General features: G+C 32.7%; 1 protein-coding gene across 1 annotated transcript; it reads right to left on the bottom strand.

Annotated features, from left to right (window-relative positions):
* Positions 1-4,777: 4,777 nt before the first annotated feature.
* LOC130465609 (uncharacterized) lies at positions 4,778-5,984 on the bottom strand. The gene is made up of 4 exons (XM_056834441.1): positions 5,631-5,984; positions 5,475-5,559; positions 5,265-5,353; positions 4,778-5,050 (listed from the first exon to the last, which is right to left on the bottom strand). The coding sequence occupies exons 1-4, from the start codon at positions 5,982-5,984 to the stop codon at positions 4,778-4,780; spliced, it is 801 nt and encodes a 266-aa protein (XP_056690419.1).
* Positions 5,985-23,911: the final 17,927 nt, after the last annotated feature.

The raw sequence follows: 23,911 nt of genomic DNA, 5'->3' as shown, positions 1-23,911 counted from the left end.
ATGAAAACTGGTAAGAAACAAAGGTGACTAAAATGTAAATGGAAGTATATTTAAGCAATTACTTTGTATATTATGTCTAGATATGTTAAAACTGACGTGCTTTGGATGTAAACTGATACATGGTAAAAATTTAGTGATTGATTTTTACGAATTTGATTTGTATAGACACACGGGTTGCGCATAAAAGCATCACCCTTCGAATATGACTTGAACCAATTAGGTAATTTCTAAGATTGTAACCATCTGCAGACTCGATTTGACCGACCTACAACTAATTTCAAGAATCATTTAGAGATGATACCTAAACCTGTTATGAAACTGACCCTAAAAATACTAGGTTCTGAATAAAATATTGTCAAAACCCAATTTTATTTGTACACGAAAAATACACAAAGTAATGTGTCAAACCCTATTGAACACGTTATTGACCCCATCGACCGAAAATCATTGTATTTATAGTAATAAATGAGATGATGAGTACTTTCAGCACATTAAACGTATCATTGTTACTCTTGTTGGATGTGATATGATTTTGGTTTGACTTATATATCATTTTATAGTTGAAATTGACTACATATTAGCTCGTGATTGATAATTTTGGTGCATAGTTTGTATATTTTAATGAAGGACTTTTTCATATTTACCACCTATAAAGTTTAACATTTTTATGTTTACCACCTTATAAGTTACAATTTTACATTTACCACCTAAAATTTATCAAATGTTTTATAATCACCACCATTTAACGGAATTCATCTAACTTTGTAGGTGGTAAATATGAAAAAGTCCTTTAATGAAATATAGTTATATGTATCACACTGATTAATAAAAATATAACATGTGTTTTAAAAATCTCACAATCCGTTGGATCAACGCAAACCCCAAGGTTCTGAATCATGACCAAACATTTGGGAATCCAACCACAAAAATAACCGACTCGAATGAAACAAAAAGTATTGATGCCCATCGCGTTTGATAAGTCCTCTGGTGATACCTAATTGGCCAATTGGCTTTGACATAGGCCAGCCAGCCCACTGTAATCTGTAAGGCCCTATTCTTTTTGGCTTAATTTCAGCTTCAGGACTTATTTGGCAGTTCAGTTCAGTTCAGTTCAGTTCAGTTCAGTTCAGGAGAATTAAATTCAGTTCAGTTTAATTCAGTTTAATTCAATTCAATTCAATTCAATTTAATTTAATTTAATTTATTTTATTTTAATAATAATAATTATTATTATAATATATTATTATTATTATTATTATATTAATTATATTATTATTTATATTATTGTATTACTTATTACTTATTATTTATATTTATATTATTATATTATTATATTACTTATTATTTATACTTATATTATTATATTACTTATTATTATTATTATTATTATTATTATTTATAACTAAATATTTATTAATAATTAATATAATTTATTATTATTTTTATTAATTAGTATTATTTATTATTTAGTATTTATTATTTATTATTTATTATTTATTATTTATTATTTATTATTTATTATTTATTATTTATTATTTATTATTTATTATTTATTATTTATTATTATTATTATTATTTATTATTTATTATTATTATTTATTATTTATTATTTATTATTATTATTTATTATTTATTATTTATTATTTATTATTTATTATTTATTATTTATTATTTATTATTTATTATTTATTATTTATTATTTATTATTTATTATTTATTATTTATTATTTATTATTTATTATTTATTATTTATTATTTATTATTTATTATTTATTATTTATTATTTATTATTTATTATTTATTATTTATTATTTATTATTTATTATTTATTATTTATTATTTATTATTTATTATTTATTATTATTATTTATTATTTATTATTTATTATTTATTATTTATTATTTATTATTTATTATTTATTATTTATTATTTATTATTTATTATTATTATTTATTATTTATTATTTATTATTTATTATTTATTATTTATTATTTATTATTTATTATTTATTATTTATTATTTATTATTTATTATTTATTATTTATTATTTATTATTTATTATTTATTATTTATTATTTATTATTTATTATTTATTATTATTATTTATTATTTATTATTTATTATTTATTATTTATTATTTATTATTTATTATTTATTATTTATTATTTATTATTTATTATTTATTATTTATTATTTATTATTTATTTCGGTAATATATTCTGTTAAGTAAAGTTCAGTTTAGTTCAGTTAAGTTCAGTTCAGTTCAGTTCAGTTCAGTTCAGTTCAGTTCAGGAGCATTCAGTTCAGTTCAGTTCAGTTCAGGAGCATTCAGTTCAGTTCAGTTCAGTTCAGTTCAGTTCAGCTCTAAAGAACAGGGCCTAAGGTCCATCAAGTGCTTAATTACATCAAGGGCCTAATAAGTTTAATGGTGAAATTGGGAGGGGCAATTTAAACTCCAATACTAAACAGTCTGAAAAAATGCAAATATCTGACCCAAAACTCATGCACAAAACCCAACCCAAAAAGACAAATAAAAAGTCAAATTGAAGTTTGAAACAACAATAGGTCTCAAACTCTCAATATATTTAGTGGAGCGCTAAAAGCCTCCATATATTACTCAAAACCGCCCAAATATTTTACCCATATGTCCTACTTTGTTTACCCCCTCATTCAACATTTACCATCCTCATTTTACCATCTTACCTTCACTCCTCAAATCGGACCACCACCGGCCAACACCGCAGGCCAACACCCCCGTCCACCACCGCCACCACGTCGCCAACGACAAAATGCGTAGTAACGTTTACATGGCCGAGTCTACCGTTGGATCGTCGAATTCACAAGAGTTTTTTCTTTTTTTTGTCTGAATTTTTTTTAGAAACTTATGCATTTTTAGCTTGTACCACGGTACATGCTTATGAATTTTAAGTTTGTACCATTGTACAAACTTATGAGTTTTTAACTTCGACCATCGTATAGACTTTTGCAGTTTAAGCTCGTACCATAGACGAAGCTTAAAATTCATAAGTCTACGCCATGGTATGAGCTTAAACTTATTTTTTTGAACTTAACTGAACTTATCTGAACCTTATTTTATCTGAATAAGTCAAAATAAGTCGAACATAATAGAACCTCCATATTAAATAATGCCTTACCAAATTTAACTTTGAATCTGTAAATTTTTGCCATGGGTTGTTACTTGTTAGGTAAACAACTATTCCCATTTTGTAAAAAGCACTCTAAAACTTAATTATGGAGTAAGGAGTACTCCCTCCGTATTTATTTAGGGATATACTTCGTCGGGTACGGGTGTTAAGAAGAAGAATTGAATGAAATAAAATAATAAAGCAAGCGGTGTTGGGTAGATATTTTAATAAATAAACAATTGGGGACCATGTCATTTTGGGGGTTGGGAAGTGGGATTGGTTTCTGAAATTATTTGTTTAATAGGATGGTGAGTTATATGATAAATTCGATGTATTATTTAATTAGATAGTGGGGTTGATAAGTTACTAAAAATGACAAGTATATCTTTTAAATAAATACGAACGAAAAAAGTAAGTGTATCCCTTAAATAAATATAGAGGGAGTACTTTTTAAATCTTTACCCACTTTATAAAAATATCAACCCAACAATCAATTGATGTTCCCTTACTACTTTACCTTAATTCCAACTTTTTAAGAGTAGTTACTAAAAATTATTATATAATTACTAAAAAGAGTGAACATTAAGTTTCTCTCGTTTTAATTAGTACTACGTACTAATACTATGCATGAAGTGATTGGTCTTTTGCAAGGGGTGGTTGAATATGTAACTGTTTACCTTAGATTAATTGGAGTCATGTCCATTAATCTCTTTATGCGACAAGCACGTGTCCTTCACACTTTTTCTTCATCACTTTTTCCCTTTTCTATTCATAAATCATTATGAAGTGGGTAATCAAGTTTTCAATCGTAAAAGTGACAAGAAAGTTGAATTTACTCACTTACACCCTAATACGAGCGATACCTAAGCTTGTTTAGAAATTATAAAACAAAAAACAAATTTAAGAATTAAATTTAAAGGGGATTGTTCAATCTCCGTTAGAAGCACCGTCAAAAGACTCAGAGAAGATTTGGAGAAAATGGTTTAGCCTTTTGTATAGTATTATTAACGTATACTTCTTCCGTTCATTTTTACTCATAACGTTTGTCACTTTCATGTATGTCAATGCACAACTTTGATCATTAATATCTTTAATTCTTTTTAAGCAAAATTTATAAAAAGTTAATATTTTGAAAACACACATTAAGACGAATCTACTGTTTTATCTTACATATAAATCACCAACAATGGTCAAAGTATAATATGTGAATAGTGTAGATATCACAAACGTTGCGAGTATTAAAAATCTGAGGAAGTATATAGTGCACATGTACAAAACCCTAACACAACATAAACTCCTAAAACATAAACCTATTAACAGTAGGAAACTAGGAATTCTATATACATTATAATCCCTAATATTCCCCCTCATGTTGGAGCATGTAGATCACGAATGCCCAACTTGCGCATAAGAAGCCCAAATTGTTGTTTTTCAAGCATTTTGGTCAAAATGTTCGCTAATTGTTGACAGGTAGGAACATATGACGTAGACAAGTTACCCTTCAATATTTCATCACGAACAAAATGACAAACAACCTCAATATGGTTAGTACGATCATGAAACACTGGATTCTTAGCAATATGTAATGCATGACACCAAGGGAGGACAATAATGACTTCAACCATTTCAACTCACAAGTGGCTACGACCATAGAACGTACGATACTCTGCTTCAGCAGACGAACGAGACACAATAGGTTGCTTTTTTGTTTTCCAGGACACAGGAGACCGCCCCAAAAATATCAAATAACCTGTCAACGATCGTCGAGTCAATGGACAAGTCGTCCAATCACTATAATAAAATGTTGTCAAACTCATGTCTGACATAGGACGTAACAAGACTCCCAACCCTGGAGCACCTTTTAGGTATCGCAGGACACGAATGGTCGCTTCCCAATGCGGGACCTGCAGACAACTCAAAAGTCGGGCAAGAACATGCACAAAATAACTTAACTCACGATGAGTATTTGACAGGTACAACAACCGACCAACTAACCAACAATACTTGTCGGGATGCTCAAAAGGGTACTGGACGCATGTGCAAGACGATGATTTTCTCCATAGGTGTGTCAAAGGTATAATGAACATCCATCTGGTGTAATTCCCAATTTATAGTTACCGTAACAACCAGAAACATATGAACAGTGCCTATTTTTGCCACAGGCGCAAAAGTCTCATTATAATCAACATCTTCAACCTGCCTATTACCTTAGAAAACCAAACGTCCTTTAAGACGTTCAACTTTCGACTTGTCAGTGTATTTAATTTTATACACCCAACCAGTACCAATACCCTTTTTCCTAGAGAAGATCTTACACATCACACGTACCACTGCGTTCAAGAGCATCAATCTCCTCCTGCGTTGCTTTTCGCCATCTAGGATGTTGAACTACTTCTTTAAAAGAAGTTGATTCCTTTCCTTTCGAAATAGCCATCACATAATATTTATCATATTCAACATACTAAGATATAGGAAAAGGAGTACCTGAGTTACGCGATTGGGAGGAGCGGAAGATGATGTTGAAGGGTCTGTTTGTTCGGTAATAACAATATTAGTGATATAACCACGCAATTTAGATGTCGGTATTTGTGTACGATGCCCACGACCAGGAGCAGTAGTCTTTGAAGTATCCGAGGCCTGAGGTAAACTCCCCCTCAAATTTAGGGGTGTGGTAATAACTGTCTCGTCATTAAGAAATTTCTCTTCAATGGTACCACTATTATGCAAGTTAGAAATCCCGCCCGAAGAAGCACTCGACATTGCACTACTGTGGCTACTCTCCGCACTTGAATGTTGCCGCAACAATGTCACATAGGTCGCCTCTCCTCGCCTCACCATTTGGTCGCGCGCCAAAACGCCTTGTTCCAGCGCCCCATCGCTTCGCGCCTCAACGTCTCATGCAACAGTTCTTGGCCGCGCATAACAGCAGGCACATTAACCTTGAAGGAAGGAACAAGCGTTGCGTAATCGTTGGATGGTGCAGAAAATGTCCCACGTGCAACAGATTCACTAATTGATGCATTTATTATGTCAGGGATAACAATTATATTATTCAAATCAGCCCCCCCTACACTCATAAATACCACATCATCCGTTGCATTATATGACTCATCATTCTATACCAGTGGAGATGCAAAATACTTCTCCCATTGCAATCTATTATTGTCGGGAAGCAATTCAAGATAAGGAAATTAATCTTCAAAAAATTGTACGCCACGACTCAAAAAGAATTCATTAGTCTCCAAATCTTATAGCCGCCATTATTTTGGGTAATCAACAAAAATACACTTTCGAGATCGTGAATCAAACTTATCCTTAACCTGAGGTCAGTTAGCAGCATAACATAAGCACCTAAACATACTAACACTATCGTATGAGGGAATCTGGCAAAACAAGCACTCATGAGGTGTCTTATCTCTAGAACGGGAGTAGGTGTCCTATTGATGAGATAAACTGCAGTCATAACATACTCACACCAAAAATACTTAGGCAATTTTGGCTGAAAACGCAAAGCACAAGCAACATTAAAATGTAGAAGTATCTTGAAACTATAAAAGTAACTCTCCTAAAACTATAAAAAGACATCCCCTAACAATATAAAAGTACCCCCCCTAAAACTGTAGAAGTATATGAAATTAAACTATCAAAATATCTGGCCTAAAAACTATAAGAGTAACTCCCCAAAAACTACAAAAGTACCTTCCATGAAAGTGTAAAAGTGTAGAAATATATTGATTGAAACTATAAAAATATATGGCCTAAAACTATAAAAGTAATTGATCTATACTTATAAAAGTACGTAGTTGCCCTAAAACAAAACTACCATTAACCTTTATTAATGGGTCTTAAACGTGCAAACGTTATTTACAAGTGTGAACATGCCACACCATTAAGTTGATGGCGTGGTTGGTCACATATAAGTGTTTAGGTAAATAAAGCGCCATAAAAAGTAGTCATGCTACGGATTATTTAGCGTACAAGTAGACAACCAATTATATCTAATAAGGTACTACAAATGTTGTTTCTCTTTGTCAGTGTGCTCACAAAATACAAGTGTAGGGTTTTTTTTAGTGGTATTTTTCGGATTTCGTATAATTTGCAATTTGAACTTTTGTATGTAAGTTTTGAGCATTTGATGAACCTTGTTTAAGCTAAATTTATTAGGAATGTGACCACTAATTTTGACTTGATATTCTCAATCCCACCCTTAAAAGGGGAGACAAATTCTAGATTCACACAAGTGACAGACTCGAATTTGAACATAGAAAAATCGAAATTCAAAATATAGAAAGTGCGTAAAATACCCCTACGGGCTACGGCTTAGGATTTTTGAACTTCAAAGGAGTCTCCACCAAACAAGTTTTCGGGTCCGATTTAAAAAGACCAAATGTGACTCAGGATAAGGAATAGGACTTGAAATCGATTGAAACTCGGGTAAGGGAACGAAACGTTTATTTGAGTAAATTTTGCAATAGGTTCATATAATACAAACATCATTTTCGGAGTAAAATTCTATCATGACACTACTTTTAGGTGGGTGAAAATGCATATTAGAACATTGAAATTGTTAAGTTTGTATGGTGACCACTTTGCTTTAATTCAAATTTAGGGAGCCTGAACCGGTTGTCAAAAAATTATCTTTGTTAAGCGTGATTAGAACTTGTATATATTTTGTTGATTTAGCATGTTGGGTGATGAAAGAAATAAACAAGTAAATCATCATCACAATCGAAAATAAAGTGCAGAATTAGTAAAGATTACATCACCACCTAGAAAAAGGGCTAGGTGTAAACCACATCTCCTAGAAGAACTAGGCTAGTAAAATTGCATAAAAAGTAAGTGCGGAATTGAAAGGTGCAATATTTAAAGGTGCGGAATTGAAATAAGCAATAAATAATAATGTATTTGAAAGAGGTATTTTTGAGAAGTTTCTTGGGATTGATGATTTGTACGGGTTTCGCTTGGTTTTACAGTCGGCGGCCGAAATGCTCGATTTTGGGGTCGGCGCCCGAGTTTGACTTGTATTATATGATTTTGAGTGGAAAAGTGCCAATGATGGTGGCATCGGTGTCTTGAGATTGAACTTGGATTTTGAAATTGTGTTTTGGAAATGTGTTTGGGCTTAAATTGGAGCCCGAGGTTAGGATTTGGGCCCAGGGTTTGTATCTTTGAATTGGAAGTTCGATATAGAAATTGAACTTGGGGATTGAATTTGTATGGCTTTGAATTATGAGTTGGAGTTGGACTTTTGGAATTAGAATGTGTTTGGATTAGAATTGTGTTTGCTTTGGAAATTGTACTTGGATTTTGAACGAAAGTTCGGAATTAAATTGAAATATGTCATTTGCAACTAGTAGCTTGCACTTAGAAATTAACCGCCCAAATATATTGGTGGCATCGTCATTGGACTCTAGGGGAGACACAAATTAGGTGTCTACAACAAGCATATAACTTGACGTATTATTTGTATATAAAAACTTGATAAATTATCAGTCAATGTGACCAGGGGGCCGGGCGGATGCACATTGTAAGTAGGGTAGAAAATTGTCTACCCTCAAATAAAAAAAGTAAAAAAATAAAATAAAGGAAAGTGAGGCAGTAAGTAGAATGCAATAAATAGAAAATTGGGAACAAGTAAACCACACGTGAACTTGTAGCTCAGTGGTTTGTATTCCATTGGTGTAGTGGGAGGTCATGGGTTCAAGGACTGTAAGTCACATTTTAACTATTTAAAATTCTAATCATTATACATTTTTATTAAGGCAACATCTAGAAAAGTATTTTTATATAAGAGAAATACTTTTTCAAATAAATTTATATGATTAGATATTATATGCTTTATGGAAATCAATTTCTACAAGCTCTTTTTTATTTATGCAAATTGAGTCGATGTCAAAAAGAAATTTTAATTTGCATGCTATTTTTTCAAAGAAGAACTATTTCTTATTTTACTACATATTTTATATTAATATTTATTAGAAAATGTCTATCCTATTTCAAAATTGTGGATACACCACTGAATGTGTAACATACACCTCTAGAGCTGTCAAAAATCGACCCGATCCGAAAACCGACCCGAACCCGACCCGAAAATACTGGGTCATGAACAAGATTTTGTGACCCGTAACCCGATTTTATCCGAACCCGAGCAACCCGAAAAGGAATGGGTCAAAACCCGACCGAACCCGTTTTGGACCCGACCGATTGAAAATCATTGTATTTATAGTAATAAATGAGATTATGAGAAAAATTTAAGCATAATAGACACGTTGTTTTTACTATTGTTGTGTGTAATATGATTTTAATTTGAATTATACGCCATTTTATGGTTGAATTTGACTAAATATAAACTTTCTTAGGAAAATTTGTTAATTTGTCCCAATATTTTGTATTTTTATAACCTAAATTAATGAAAATATAATGCGCGTTTTAAAATCTCTCAACCCGTTGGGTCAACCCGAACCCGAAAGTTCTGGGTCTTGAACAAGCATTTGCAAACCCGAACCCGAAAGTGACCAACCCGATTTAACCCGAACCCGAAAGTAATTTTTTACAACCCGACCCGACCGACCCGTTTGACAGGTCTATACACCTCTCACTAGACCCAACCGGAAAAGCTGGTCTTTAAATAGCCCCCCGGTGACCATTGTTTCTGAAATAGACCAATATTTCTTCCTTAAAAGCCCTAATGCTCTTCTTACTTTTTGGGAATAATTGCATTATTGGTATATAAATAATGTAATGCTTTATTCTTTAGCATCTTAAAAGCCACCTTCAAACAAAAGGTTCCCTAGGATAAATGAATAATTTGCTCCCTCCTTTACTGATAAATGTAAAACAAAAAAGCATTGGTTTTGTTCCTTAGTAAAAGGATTGGCTATAATCTAGCCACGAACCATAATTGTTGAACCAAAATATCCTAGATAGTCCTATCATTGTTAAGTTGCGATAGATTATTTATATGATCGAGTCTTATGAAATATAACTATACAAGTATATAACCTTTCGGGTTATATTATGTAATACTCCGTATTATTTTAGAGATGTTGTAACTTTATCATAAGCATATTCATACCATGTATATAGATGAAGAATAAGTAAAAAGAACAAATCATAATTTACTCAAATTAGTAATTACCACATACCGGGTCGGGTGCATGCGGCCAGCGTAGGTCCGTAACACATTTAAACACCTAGATTGAACAGGCGAAACAAAGGCTAGAGCATGTTTTTTTAATGGTTTGATAAAAATATAAGGCGACAATCAATGATTTCTGAGGAAAGGGTGACTAGTGGAGATTAGGGTAAGGGTACATAGTTTAGTTTTAACTAGTTTTATAGAGAAGTGAAGTACTCCCTCTGTCCCTTAATACTCACACCGTTTTGACCTTTTGCACTATTCATATAATTCACTTTGACCCAATTTTATTTCTACTATATGAAAACAAATGTTAGTATATAATATATTGTTGGCTTCATCTTAATATATATTTTCAAAATATTAATATTTTATAAGTTTTTATAATATGTAGTTAAAGATATTGGTGGTCAAAGTTTTGCATTGGCAAGCGTGTCTAGTCGAAACGGTGCGAGTATTAAGGGACGGAGGAAATAGTAAAGAAACGACAGAAAGTATTTGTCTATCCGTCCAAAAGGGCAGGAGGGGAGGTACTCCTATTGATTATTCAAATAGTATTTTCCCTTTTCTCCCATAAAAGGCAAATTTGTAAAAAATAAATAAATTATAATTCAAACTTTGCGAAAAATGACATTATATAATTTTTGGGTGAAATCAGACCTTAAACTTAAAACTATTGCGAGAGATAACCCTAGATCACTTTCCGGTATTGACTTTTATTTTTTAGCTGTTGACCATCATGTGCAAGGCACATGACATCACTTTTAGCTATTCTCGCCATTTTTCCTCCAAAATTCTCAACTATAAAAGCTAAAAAAAAAAAAAAAAAAAAGAATTCGAAAGTCAATGTCGAAAAGTTGGTGAAAAGGGTGAACAAATTCGACAACAAGTGACCTGCACGTGATGGTCAAAGGCCGAAAAATCAAAGTTAGTGCCGGAAAGCGAGAACAGGTTGTCTCTCGCAAAGAATTTTTATTTTAAGGTCTGACTTCACCCAAAAATATAACCTTCTTTCTCGCAAAATTTAAGTTATAAAGTCTTTTTTGGCAAATTCCCCCCCTTAAAAGGATAAAGCACCTCATTAAGGGACAAACTTCTCCCTAAAGGTCTTTTGGCTAAAGTCTGTAAATATAGCTATTTATTATTGTCATAAATATGCCATTAAAGTCTTGGCCTAGTGGCTAACAGTACATTGAAAGAGTGAAGACCTCAAATTCGAATCCCACCACCCCTATTTGTACGGGGAAACTTATATTGCCCTTGTGACTAGGCTTGAAGCCTTGAAGTAGAGTTGATCGAATGACCCGGACTTGCTTGCCCGACCCGAAATAAGTGAAGGCGCACAATTCTAAAAATATGTTTTTAGCCAAAGTTCAACCCGAAAAAGCTAACTTTGGCATGTTAAAAGGCCAACTTGATTTTACGGCTTTTGGCATGAGGTTTGTACTAAAGCCGACTCGATTGGTTTTGATCACGTCCGTAACAAATAAAGGTGGGTAGTTGTTTAATTATAACGGTGCATTATTCGACCCCTCACATTTTGTATTGTCTTATCTTGACAAAATGTGAAAAAATAGTAACTACTCTTGAACTATAAATTTCTTGACCATATCTGTAGGTTTTTTTTTTTTTTTCCTTTGGTTCTACTACGAGGAGTTTTCACCGCCTTCGGCGAGTGGACTAATCTCCCGTGGGAGTTTGCATGGGTACTTCGATGGACATCATCCTTTCCAGTTGAGATTTTTTTCCATTCCCAAGGCTCGAACCCGAGACCTTGGTTAAGGAGCAAGAGGCCCTTAACCACTCATGTCAATCTCAATTGGTACCATATCTGTAGGTTTTTAAATGTTTACAAACATATTCTTGGAACTAGTATTTTTAAAATAGCGTGGTATGTGTAGCCGTATACATAATAGTCAAATAGAGGGAGGATACAGTATACACCGCTATCCTCCAGCGAGTTTCCTTTCTCATACCCACCTAAAAAAAGTAAAAGAAAAGCAATTGGAAAAGTTGGCTGACCCTTAAATAAATGGGTAAAAATATTGTTAACTTGTTATATATAGTCAACAGTTATATAAAGTATTGTCATCGTTTACATAAATACTGTCATTTTTTTGTTTTTGGAAATGAGCCACGAGGGCAAATAAATTACAAATTGAGGCGGGGGATTCGAATCTGTGACCTATTGTATACAAGATCTCAGTCTTAACCACTAGGGCAAGACCTCGTTGGTATAAATATTGTCATTATATTGTTGTATTAAAATATTGTCATTGTTGTAGTAAGTACTGTCATTGTTGTCGATACTTAGTACTTTGTTTGACTTTTCAAAGCAATAGGTGAAAATGCTATTTTACCCCTGGGTATGGGTGAATAACTCGTTGGGGGACAACGGTGTATCCTGTCTCGTACATAATAGGGGTCAAGAATTGTACATAGTATGGTGTCTTAAAATGTAAGTGAAATTTTATATTGTTCGTATAAAGTAGAGTTAGTGGAACAATTTTACATCGTAGGAAAAATAGAGTGAGTTAGTGGAATAACAAAAGGCTTTTTTTCAAAATTACCACCTTATAAAGCTCACTTTTACAAATTTACCACCTATAAAATTTTATTTAAAAATTAGCACCTTATAAAACGACAAAACTTCAAAGTTATCACCACTTAATGAAAATTGTTAAGTTTTTCGTTATTGGGGTCCACTTTTTCGTTTTCTTTTGTTTATATCTATTTTTTTTTTCCATGATTGAATTTGGTGAAAGATGAAGAAAAAGGAAAGGGGAAAATCGTGGAAAAATGGATGAGAGACAAAACAAAAGAAAAAAATGGTCCCCGCTAACGGAAAAAGTGGTGGTAACTTTAGAGGTTTGTGGTTTTATAATGTGGTAACTTTTAAATAAAATTTTATAAGGATGTAAATTTGAAAAACAGACTTTATAAGGTGGTAAATTTGAAAAGGCGGACTTTATATGATGGTAATTTTGAAAAATCCATAGAAATATCTTGTAGGACTTTGTTTCCAGAAAAGGTAGCAATTAAATTGAAAAAAATGAAAATAAAATAAAATGTTGGAATGAATGTAAAACGTATAGACTATTTTTAATGAAAGGTTGCAATGAATATGAAAATAAAATATAATGTTACAATGAATATAAAACGCAACGATATGAAGATCAAATAAAATGTTGCAATGAATTTGAAAATAAAATGTAGCAAAGGATACGAAAGTAAGTTCAAAATACTCACTCCATCACGGAATACGTGCACCGCTTATAAAGTCGTCCCGAATTTCTTGCACCATTTCTATAAATGATAAACTTTTATTAATATTATATCAACTACGTACTCTTCCCATGTTATTTTGTGGTCCCGTGCACCCTCCTCCTACCCCTATCCCTTTAAAAAGTTGACACATATCCCCTATTTATATTAAAAATTACCTCACTATCAACTGACATCTAATTAAACGAAAATGATAAAGGTCGCAACATGCGACCTTTAAGCCGTGTCACAATGATGACATGGCATGCTTATGTGTCATGATTTAAATTGGAAATTAAAATATTTAACTTATATTATCTATTATACATGTTATAAAAAAAAAGGTAGGAAAATCTTAATATTCTAATTTGTTTCCTTATTCATATCGACTACCTTATTTACATATTTCATAGTAGAAATATAGCATTGATAGTAAAAATATTATAATGACGTGTATCCTACGTAGCGCTTATATGTACCAATTAAACTGCGACACGTAAGATTACGACAACTAAATGTTGTCGCAACTTGCGACCTTTATCATCGTCCCTAATTAAATAATAAGCCAATTGCATTGTATTAAACTATGTGCCGGTCAAACCGGTTCAAATTTTTCGGGACGGAGGGAGTATAGCCTTAAGCACGGACTTAAATGATACAGACATACGAATACAAAATGGAAAATTGGAATGACTCTATTCCAAGACGGAGGAAGTATATCCTTAAGCGCCGACTTAAATGATACGGACATCCGAATACAAAATGAAATTGGAAATTCTCTTACGATATATGAGACTCTATTCCATGACGGAGGGAGTATAGCGTTAAGAGCACCATCAATAGTGAGTTAGTAGTAACTCACAACACTCTCTCTCCTACTTGTGAGTTAACTCACCATTGTAGGTGGTAACTCACAACTTCACCATGGGGAGGGGACGCAACCACTAATAGCATGAGCATTAGTGGGTCACTAACCTACATACTCACAACCATACATTATCCTATCTCTTTCCCACATCTTCGTCCACATCACTTTCCACTATCTTGAGTTACTATTATGAGTCACCTCCTTTATTTTTCTACAATGGTGAGGTTGTCCACCACTCTCTCTCCTAATTTTATCAATACATCACCATTTATTCTCTCTCATGTATTACTAATTATTTATAGATATTGAGCTTGTATAATTAATTAATAAACTAATGATATTATTAATGAAGTATTTTTTAATTAAAGCATTTTATTTAATATTAATAATCACTTAAATACGTAAGCTATTTTAAGGGTGAAAACTATATCAATATTGGGCTCTATTTAAAGATAAAATTATAAGAATGTCGTTGGTGTAACTATTTTGTTGAAAAAAATTATAATTAATTGTCAATTTACAATTTGAAAATTAACAAAGGAAAAAAAAAAGGTATAATTTCATTACCATCAACTATTTTGTTGAGATAAGGAAATAATAAGGGTCTAAGTTATCAAAATTTTCACCTTTTGGGGTCTAAGTTTATTTTTTTTCACCTTTTAGGGTCTATCTACAATTTTAAGCAAATTAACCCATATTTAACTCACCCTTAGGCCTTAACCATACATGAAATAAATATACTTCGTATATTATATATATATATATATATATATATATATATATATATATATATATATATATATATATATATATATATATATATATATATATAACTCTAATTAACTAATTCTTTTTTAACTAACTAATATTAATAAAAATAAGCAATTTTTTCCCTTTTTTTTATTATTTTTTTGAGATTATTCCATTAATTAATTACCTAAGCATTGCAAAATTTGCAAGGCAATAAGCATAGTTATTTGGGAATCTGGAGTTCTCACCTTTCAACATTAAAAAAAGGGGTAATTTTTGTGTCAGACCGCACTTTAATTGCTTAACTAATTGATTTCATTGGTTAACTAATTAGTTCTAGTGATTAGCTAATTAGTTTCGTTTCTTAACCAATTGATCCATTGCTTAACTTATATGACACTAATATGGTCTTTTGCGTAAGATGATCGCCTTATATAAAAGTTCGTTAAAAAAAACTAAAAAGCTTAAAAAAAAATAGTTGTTGCATTCTTCGGTACGAAAGAAACAACCTCCAAAACTTATTCTTCTTTGAGGTGATCCATTTTACTGTTTTTTGTTTTTTTTTTATTTCCCATTCTTCTTTGAGGTGATCCATTTTATTATTTTTTGTTTTTTATATCCATCTGAACCTTACATGTTTTTACATTGGATATTTGGATGTCATCTCCTTAATAAGTGCTCATTTGGTAATGTATGAGAGTTGTAGTGACCAGATGTTGTGAGTTGTAGTGCCAAAAATACTAAGAAAAGAACGATTATTTGCTTCTATTATTTAATATAAGCAATTTTTTTCATTACTTTTTATTAATTGAGATATAATTAGTTAATTAGAGTATATATTTATATTTTTATTTCATGTATGGTTAACGGTGAGTTAAGTATGAGTTAATTTGCTTGAAAGTTGAAGATAGACCCCAAAGGGTAGGAAAAAAACTTGGACCCCAAACGGTGAAAATTTTGATAACTTAGACCCCTATCGTTTCCTTATCTCCTATTTGGTTGGAGCATAGGAAACTAACTGTATTGGGGAAAGATGAGACACTTGTCAATATGTAATTGGACCTACTGATTATCCTGACGTGCGTCTGAGCTATCATGCACGTATATTTTTTTTGTATAAATAAACGACGTCGTTTTAACAGTTTTTCGGGCAAAATAAATAAATTCTTCCAGCATGGGTCCCACTAGTCAGGTGCCGCGGCAGTCGGTGCTTCCCCTCTTCATGGTAGAGTTATGTGTTACCACCCACAATGGTGAGGTAACTCATAAGTAGGAGAGAGGGTGTTGTGAGTTACTTGCAACTCATCACTGCACATGCTCTAGGAGCATAAGTAGTGGTAAGTCACTACCATACCTACTCACAACCATACATGATCTTATCTCTCTTCCACATCATCGTCCACATCACTTTCCACTACCTTGAGTTACTATTATGAGTCACCTCCTTTATTTTTCTACAATGGTGAGGTTGTCCACCACTCCATCTCCTAATTTTATCAATACCCCACCATTTATTCTCTCTTATGTATTACTAATTATTTTTACTTATTGAACTTATATAATTAATTAATAAAACTAATGCCATTGTTAAGGTTATTTGGATCAAAAGAAAAATTACTTAGAAAATTTGGAGAATTGAAAAATCCATAGTTTGGATTATTTTAAGAGGAACCATTTCCGTAATTAGGATATTAAGATCCATAATTACAAAGTATTTTTATGTGTAAATACTATGTAAATTGATTTTACAATGAAAAATAGAAGGGTAAAATTTTAAGGGCGAAAAAGTATATCAATATTGGACTCTATTTATAGATGAAACTAGTTTTTGGGCCCGGGCGATGCCCCAGGTTAATACATTAAGAACATTTGCATTTATTTATTTTTATTTTCACAATGATAACATGAAACAATTCATGTCTTAGTGGTAGAGGCTTAATTGTTTAAACTCAAGGGTTGAGGGTTCGAACCTTATGCAAACCATATTTCACATTCTTTTTCATGTATGTGAAAATCGCATAAAGTGAATGATTAATAAGAAAAGCGTCACGTGTCACGAAAACTTCTTTAGAAACGACTTTTAATCTATAGTATAGATTATAAGAATATCGTTGGTGTAATTATTTTTTTGAAAAAACAATGAATTGTCAATTTACGTTAGATAATTAACAAAGAACAAAATAAAGGCTAACATTTTATCAACACCGAAGGTAATTTGTGTGCGGAGGTAATGACAGCAAGGGACACACGTCCAAATTCTAATGGGCTTTTTTGATTTTCTGACGCGCGTCAGTGTAAAATAATGCAATTTTTTTTTTATATATTGAAAACAGTGTTGTTTTTACCAATTACGGGCAAAAAAAAATTTGATTCTGTCAGCGTGGGTCCCACCGTTCAGGTGACTCTGCAGTAGTTGCTTCCCCTTCCTATGAGGAAGTTGTGAGTTACCACCTACAATGGTGAGGCAACTCACAAGTAGGAGAGAGAGTATAGTGAGTTAGTAGCAACTCACCATTGCATATGCTCTAAAGAGTCACTGAAGTGTTGGGACCCGCACTGACAGGAAAAAAAATATGCCCGTTTTTTTGGTAAAACGACACCGTTTTTTTTTTTTTTTAAAAGAAAAATATGCAATAGCACTGTTGCGTGTCAGAAAGTAAGAAGGGTCCATTAAAATGTTGGCATGTGTCCCTTGAATTTCATTTCCTCTACCCAAATTACCGTTGGGTTGGTGTTGATAGAAGTCAACATTTTTTGTGTTCTTTGTTAATTTTCTAACGTAAATTGACGATTCATTTAAATTTTTTTCAAAAAATTAATTACACCAACAACATTCTTATAATTTCATCTATAATTAGAGCTCAATATTAATATAGTTTTTCACCCTTAAAATTTCACCCTTCTCTTTTTCATTGTAAAATCAATTTACATAGTATTTACATATAAAAATATTTCGTAAGTATGGATCTTAACAATCCTAATTACAGACGTGGTTCCTCTAAAAATTATCCAAACTATGGATCTAAGTGATTATTAATACTAAATAAAACGCTTCAAGTGATTACGTATTTAAGTGATTATTAATATTAAATAAAATGTTTTAATTATAAAATAATAATTAACAATGTCATTAGTTTTATTAATTAATTACTAGTCTTATATGCACGCGATGCGTGCAAGAGTATATGAAAACTAAAAAGTGTGTTACTACATCTAATCACCTAAAATAATAGGCAAGAGAAATTATTCCCAAAGTTCCTTTAAAGAAAAAATTAACACCATCTCTGTTATAAACATCTAAATATTACAACAATATAGTGTTTATTTTTTAAAATAAACAATACTTAAATTCAGAAAAGTTGTTTAATTCTACGAAGATGTCTGCGAGTGGATGGTTGAAGGTAAATACTGATGCCGCGGTAAGTGGTGAGTCATGATGCAACTTAGGGGTCATCATCCGTGATCATGAAGGGAGTGTTAGGAGGGTAACATCTTCGCAAGTACGATATCCGTGGTCTGTTGAGGTTGCTGAGGCCAAGGCCATAGTTTTGGGATTGCAACTAGCTGGGCAGTGCCATGTGAGGCGCATAGTGGTGGAATGCGACTGCTTGAGTGTGGTAAAGAATTAAGCTGCAGGAAGGTCAGCATGATGGCTCGTATTTAGGTGTGATAATTCGTGAGATTATGCACTTGTCTAGTTTGTTTGATTCAGTTGCGTTTAATCATGTTTTTAGAGAAGCTAATGAGGCTGCACACACCATGGCTCACCTTACCCCTATAAACTACTCTGTTAGAGTTTGGGTTGGGAGTGTCCCTAGTGTGGTTGAGGATGTTATAGCTTCGGATTTTTGCATTGCCTATAATAACAACATCTAAGGCCTGTAGGCTGTTTGCTCTAAAAAAAATAAAAAAAATCTATGAAGATGCGCCTTTTTAGGGTCCCTTACAGTAAGCGTTTACTTCCCTCCATCAGTTTCGTAAACCATCCTTCTGCTACATATAATCTTCGTAGACTGGGGTGGTGGAATATAGGCTTCTCCCCTTTTGTATACATAGATTTTGAGTACACGTTCCATTAAGTCATAGCTCCTGCAGGAACAATTACATATGCACTTTAAATTGGCTCGTATTAATTCTTTAAGCTTAAGAACATAATCTACAAGATTTCATGTTCCCACTTCCCAGCTACTGTGAAATCATATCGAGGGGAAGCAAGTTAGATAACATTAATGCCTAACTACCAATCTCTGCTGCTATTTTCTCTTCACAAAGTCTTTAACTTGGAAAGAATGTATAGACAAATAAACCCAAGTCATCATTTTCCTAGCAATCAAGCATCTTTTGCTGCTCAAACAGTCACGAAATTTATTAAGATGCCTATAAATAGGCTTACGTTTTGAACACAAAGACATTTCGGTAAAGAGGTGCATGCAAGTCAAATAAGTTCCTTAAAACAGGAGCATTCTTGATCTGCAGGTTTGTAGAAAGAAGTGGGTTGTCACGTGTTGTGGATGATTTTTTCCTCTAGAATTAGTCAAAACACAAATGATATTAATACACAAAATACACGCTTAGTAACATTGGAAGTAGAAAAGAAGAAAAAAACAATTAGCGCTGCCATACCACTAAAGGTTGTTAAGCCAGGTCCATTAAGCAACATGGATTTTATCTCATAGAAAGTTATCGTAGCTCCTCTCATCTTTCTCACATATCTTTCAATCACAATTGAGTCATTCCTACTACCACCCTCCAACTCCACAACCTGCTTGCTTTTATGCATCTGTAAGCTGTTCGTTTCGTTGATGCTGAAACAATTGATCTCCGAAAAACTCTGAGAAACTAGAAAAGCAAGATCAATCGAAACAAAATTTCTTAATGTGGGTTCATCTCAGAATTCAAAATCGTTCAACAAATCCCACAAATAAACATAAAATTTAATTAAAAAAAGAAGTTAACCATTGTTGTTAAAACTTACGTACACTCGGATCTTTTCACAGGAGCGTATCTTCGACCCATTCCCCGGTTATCAAATGCACAAACCTCCATACTCCCATTCCCTGCACTCGCATCATCCACCGTTGATTCATCATTATTGGATACCCCAGTCCCAACCAACCCTCTGGTTTACCAAGTAACAGGGTAAGTTTTTTTGAATGAAATTATACTTGTTTGGAGAATCAACCAAAAATGATCAGGTTTAGCTCATTTATTCCAGAAACAACAACAAATGAAGGGTCTCAAAAATTTAATTTTGTATTTACAGAAAACTGTCAATATCAAACACAAAATGATTCCAAACAATCTTAGAATATAGAATTAATTAGAGTAAAGGAGAGGAGCAAACCTCAAGGGCTGGATTTTTCGGAAAGGTAAGATCTTACATTTCTCGATCTGAGTAAAGGGTTAAATTCGTTTAATGCAGCTATCAATCAAAATCTGATACAATCAGCTAAAGTTAGTACCTCGTACTCATTTGATAATGCAGACATCAATCAAAAATTCAAAAGCGACAATAGCAAATCAGAGTTTCCAACTTAGGCATGTAGTCATGTACAACAACACATGAGTAAAGGTATTGACTTAGCGGAAAAGAATCAGAAATCGTGATTTAGTGTGTGGCCCTATTTGAAAAAACTATCTCTAATAAACTTATAAGGGTACATGATAAAACAAATTAGAAAGCTTCTTGAAAAAAACATCGATGCATAATCAAAGATGTACAACACAACACTGTTCATATTTTGTAACATTCTTTATTAAAACTGCAACATTAGAGATGAGGATCATACGATAATTTCCTCAGCTACCAACATAACTACTTGCAATTTGCAATACAATCCATAAAGGCACCACCAAAATAATTATATCAATGAAATTAATCAACAACTAACCACTGAAAACAAAAAAGAGGGCCTTACTCTACATACTAAAAAAAAACCTGAAATCTGTTTGTTCAAAGGAAATAGTTTCAATACCTCCTTTGTGTCTTTCAACCGCCTAAGATCTAATCTCTCTGATTGCCTTCTCCTTGTTAATGTGGTTAACTACGTACAATCATAAACACACCAACAGACTTATTAAACTTAAAATAAGTGACAATAGGATAGGAGAGAGGGTAAGATGAGCATACCCAAAAGCTAAAGCACTCAGGATCTTCCTTTGTGGGCATCATCCACACTTTACCCCTAAATTAATTTACAGAATAAAAATTTATAATAGATCATCCAAAATGAAAAACAAATTGACAAATTAAACAAAACCAAACCCGCTTTCCATTTTATACAGTGTAATAGAGATATTTCTCGGAGTATTAATGAACACCAATTATGATTTGGGACCAGACTACACAACCAAACTTCTATTGTTTGTAAAGAATGTCCATATGAGTTATAAGATTTAGCTATGACCATTATTATTTATTAACTAATAATAAGCGACTAAGAAATAGATTGAATAATAGGTTCGAAATGATAGTATGTGAATAATATTACCGTCCTTTACGATTCATATTTTTAAAACTACGAACAATATTAGAGAAAATGGTTTGCGTGATGTCAATAAAATAAAATTAAAAGTCATCAATTTACTTGATATTAACAAAAATAAAGCCTAAATAGATTGGTGATTACATTTAAGTTTCATGAATAAAATCCAATTTAAAATTCCCCCAATAAATTTACATTCTAATTGATCAGGGGTTCAATTGAAAATCCCAAATCCGACCATAATAACGATGAATTTCAATAAGCAAGAACCCTAATTAACAAAACCTCAATCAGACATTACCCACAAAAACACAAATTCTAATTGATCAGGGCTTCATTTGAAAATTCTGTAAGAAGTTGAATTGAATTGAAGTAAAACCCTAAAACCAGATTACGAATCATTCACTGAAATGAAAAAGTGGAGAGAGGAGCTTGAAATTTACCTGAAAGGATGAAATTGAAGGTGAGCCGCCATCGCCGCCGCCTCCAAGGAGCCATCACCCACCATCGTTTTCTCTCTCCTCCATTATCAACCTTCAATCTGTTCTTATCTAACGAATCCCCTTTCCAAACCCCTAAATTCGATTATTTATTACGAAAGTTCAATTTGAATCTCTCTCCTCCAATGAAAAAGATTCATAGAAACCCTAAAACCCATTTCCATCTACAACTCGTACGCGCGTCGAATCGGTTTCAGCACTCGAGTCAGTTCGTCGCGGCTGTCGAGGGAAACGCCGCCGTCGAGGAGATTGAACTGAGAATTAAAAGGGTTTGAGAGTGATTCACCTAGGAGAGAGAAAGAGAGCTATGTGTAATTGTGCGAGAGTGAAGCGCGAGAGGTAAGAAATTTCGGGATTCCCGTGTTTTACAGGAAGGGTTTGAAATTAAAAGGTTTGAGGGTATTTTGGTATTTTACATGGGGGACACAAAAAATGATGTTACGAAAAAGCCCTTAGTTGTTCCTTTATATAATAGAGATATAATCTCAATAACTTGAAATAATTAGTAATACATAAGGGAGAGAATAAATGGTGAGGTATTGATAAACCTAGCTTTTAAGCCCGTTCAATGAACGGACAATTATATAATGATTTTTAAGCCACTTTTTTAAGTGTTAATTTTATTAAGGGCTTGTAATTCTATTGGTAATATATGATTTATATAGGATTGAAATTTGAAATTTGGAAAAATATATAAAATAGATGGTTAATTAATATTGAGTGTTGAAGAGGGAGATGAAGTGAAAGAGGTTGAATGAACACATAAACTAAATGGTGAATTGATATTGAATGAGGAAGATGAAGTGAAAGAGGTATAAAAACTGTAAAATAGTTCGTATAACAAACAACAAAATGACAAATTGAAAAAAAAAACCGTGGATGAAAGTTGGGGTGACACGTGTCATCTAATCGTTTGTGGTTTTCCTCTTTAAATACTATGTATAGATGTATAGATGTATAGACTAAGTATAGATTAGGAGAGAGAGTGATGGGCAACCTCAACATTGTAGAAAAGTAAAGGACGTGACTCATAATAGTGACTCAAGATAGTGGAATTGATGTGGAAAGTTGGAAATCCTCTTGTGGAGCGCTAAAAGCCGCCCCATATTACTCAAACCGCCCCACTATTTTCCCTTATTTTCCATTAATACCCTTACTTAATCTTACTTTCCAATTCTCTCACACCACCCCACCACCTCCGGCCACCACCTCCGGCCACCATCGTCGGTCACTACCTCCGGACACCACCATCACGTCGTAGGCGACAAAATGGCCGAGTCTTCACAAGAGTTTTTTTTTTGTCCGAATTTGTTTTAGAAACTTATGCATTTTTAGCTTGTACCATGGTACATGCTTATAAATTTTAAGCTTGTACCATGGTACAAACTTATGAGTTTTTAGCTTCGACCATGGTATTGACTTATTTAAGCTTGTACCATGGAATGAGCTTAAAATTCATAAGCCCGTATCATGGAAGGTGCTAAAAATTCATAAGTCTCTATTTTTTTCTCCGATTACATTAAATTAAATGGAACAACAAATCAAAATCTTAAACAATATAGACTTATGAATATTTAGCTTGTACCATGGTACATGCTTATGAATTTTTAGCTTCTTCCATGGTACAAGCTTAAACTGTATAAGTCAAATAGTCAATACCATGGTCGAAGCTAAAAACTCATAAGTCTGTACCATGGTACAAGCTTAAAATTCATAAGCTTGTACCATGGTACAAGCAAAAAATGCATAAGTTTGTAAAA

The sequence above is a fragment of the Spinacia oleracea genome, chromosome 1 (genome assembly GCF_020520425.1).
Source record: "Spinacia oleracea cultivar Varoflay chromosome 1, BTI_SOV_V1, whole genome shotgun sequence".
Classification (NCBI taxonomy): domain Eukaryota; kingdom Viridiplantae; phylum Streptophyta; class Magnoliopsida; order Caryophyllales; family Amaranthaceae; genus Spinacia; species Spinacia oleracea.
The sequence above is the reverse complement of the archived record's forward strand: the minus strand, read 5'-3'. Positions and strand labels throughout refer to the sequence as shown.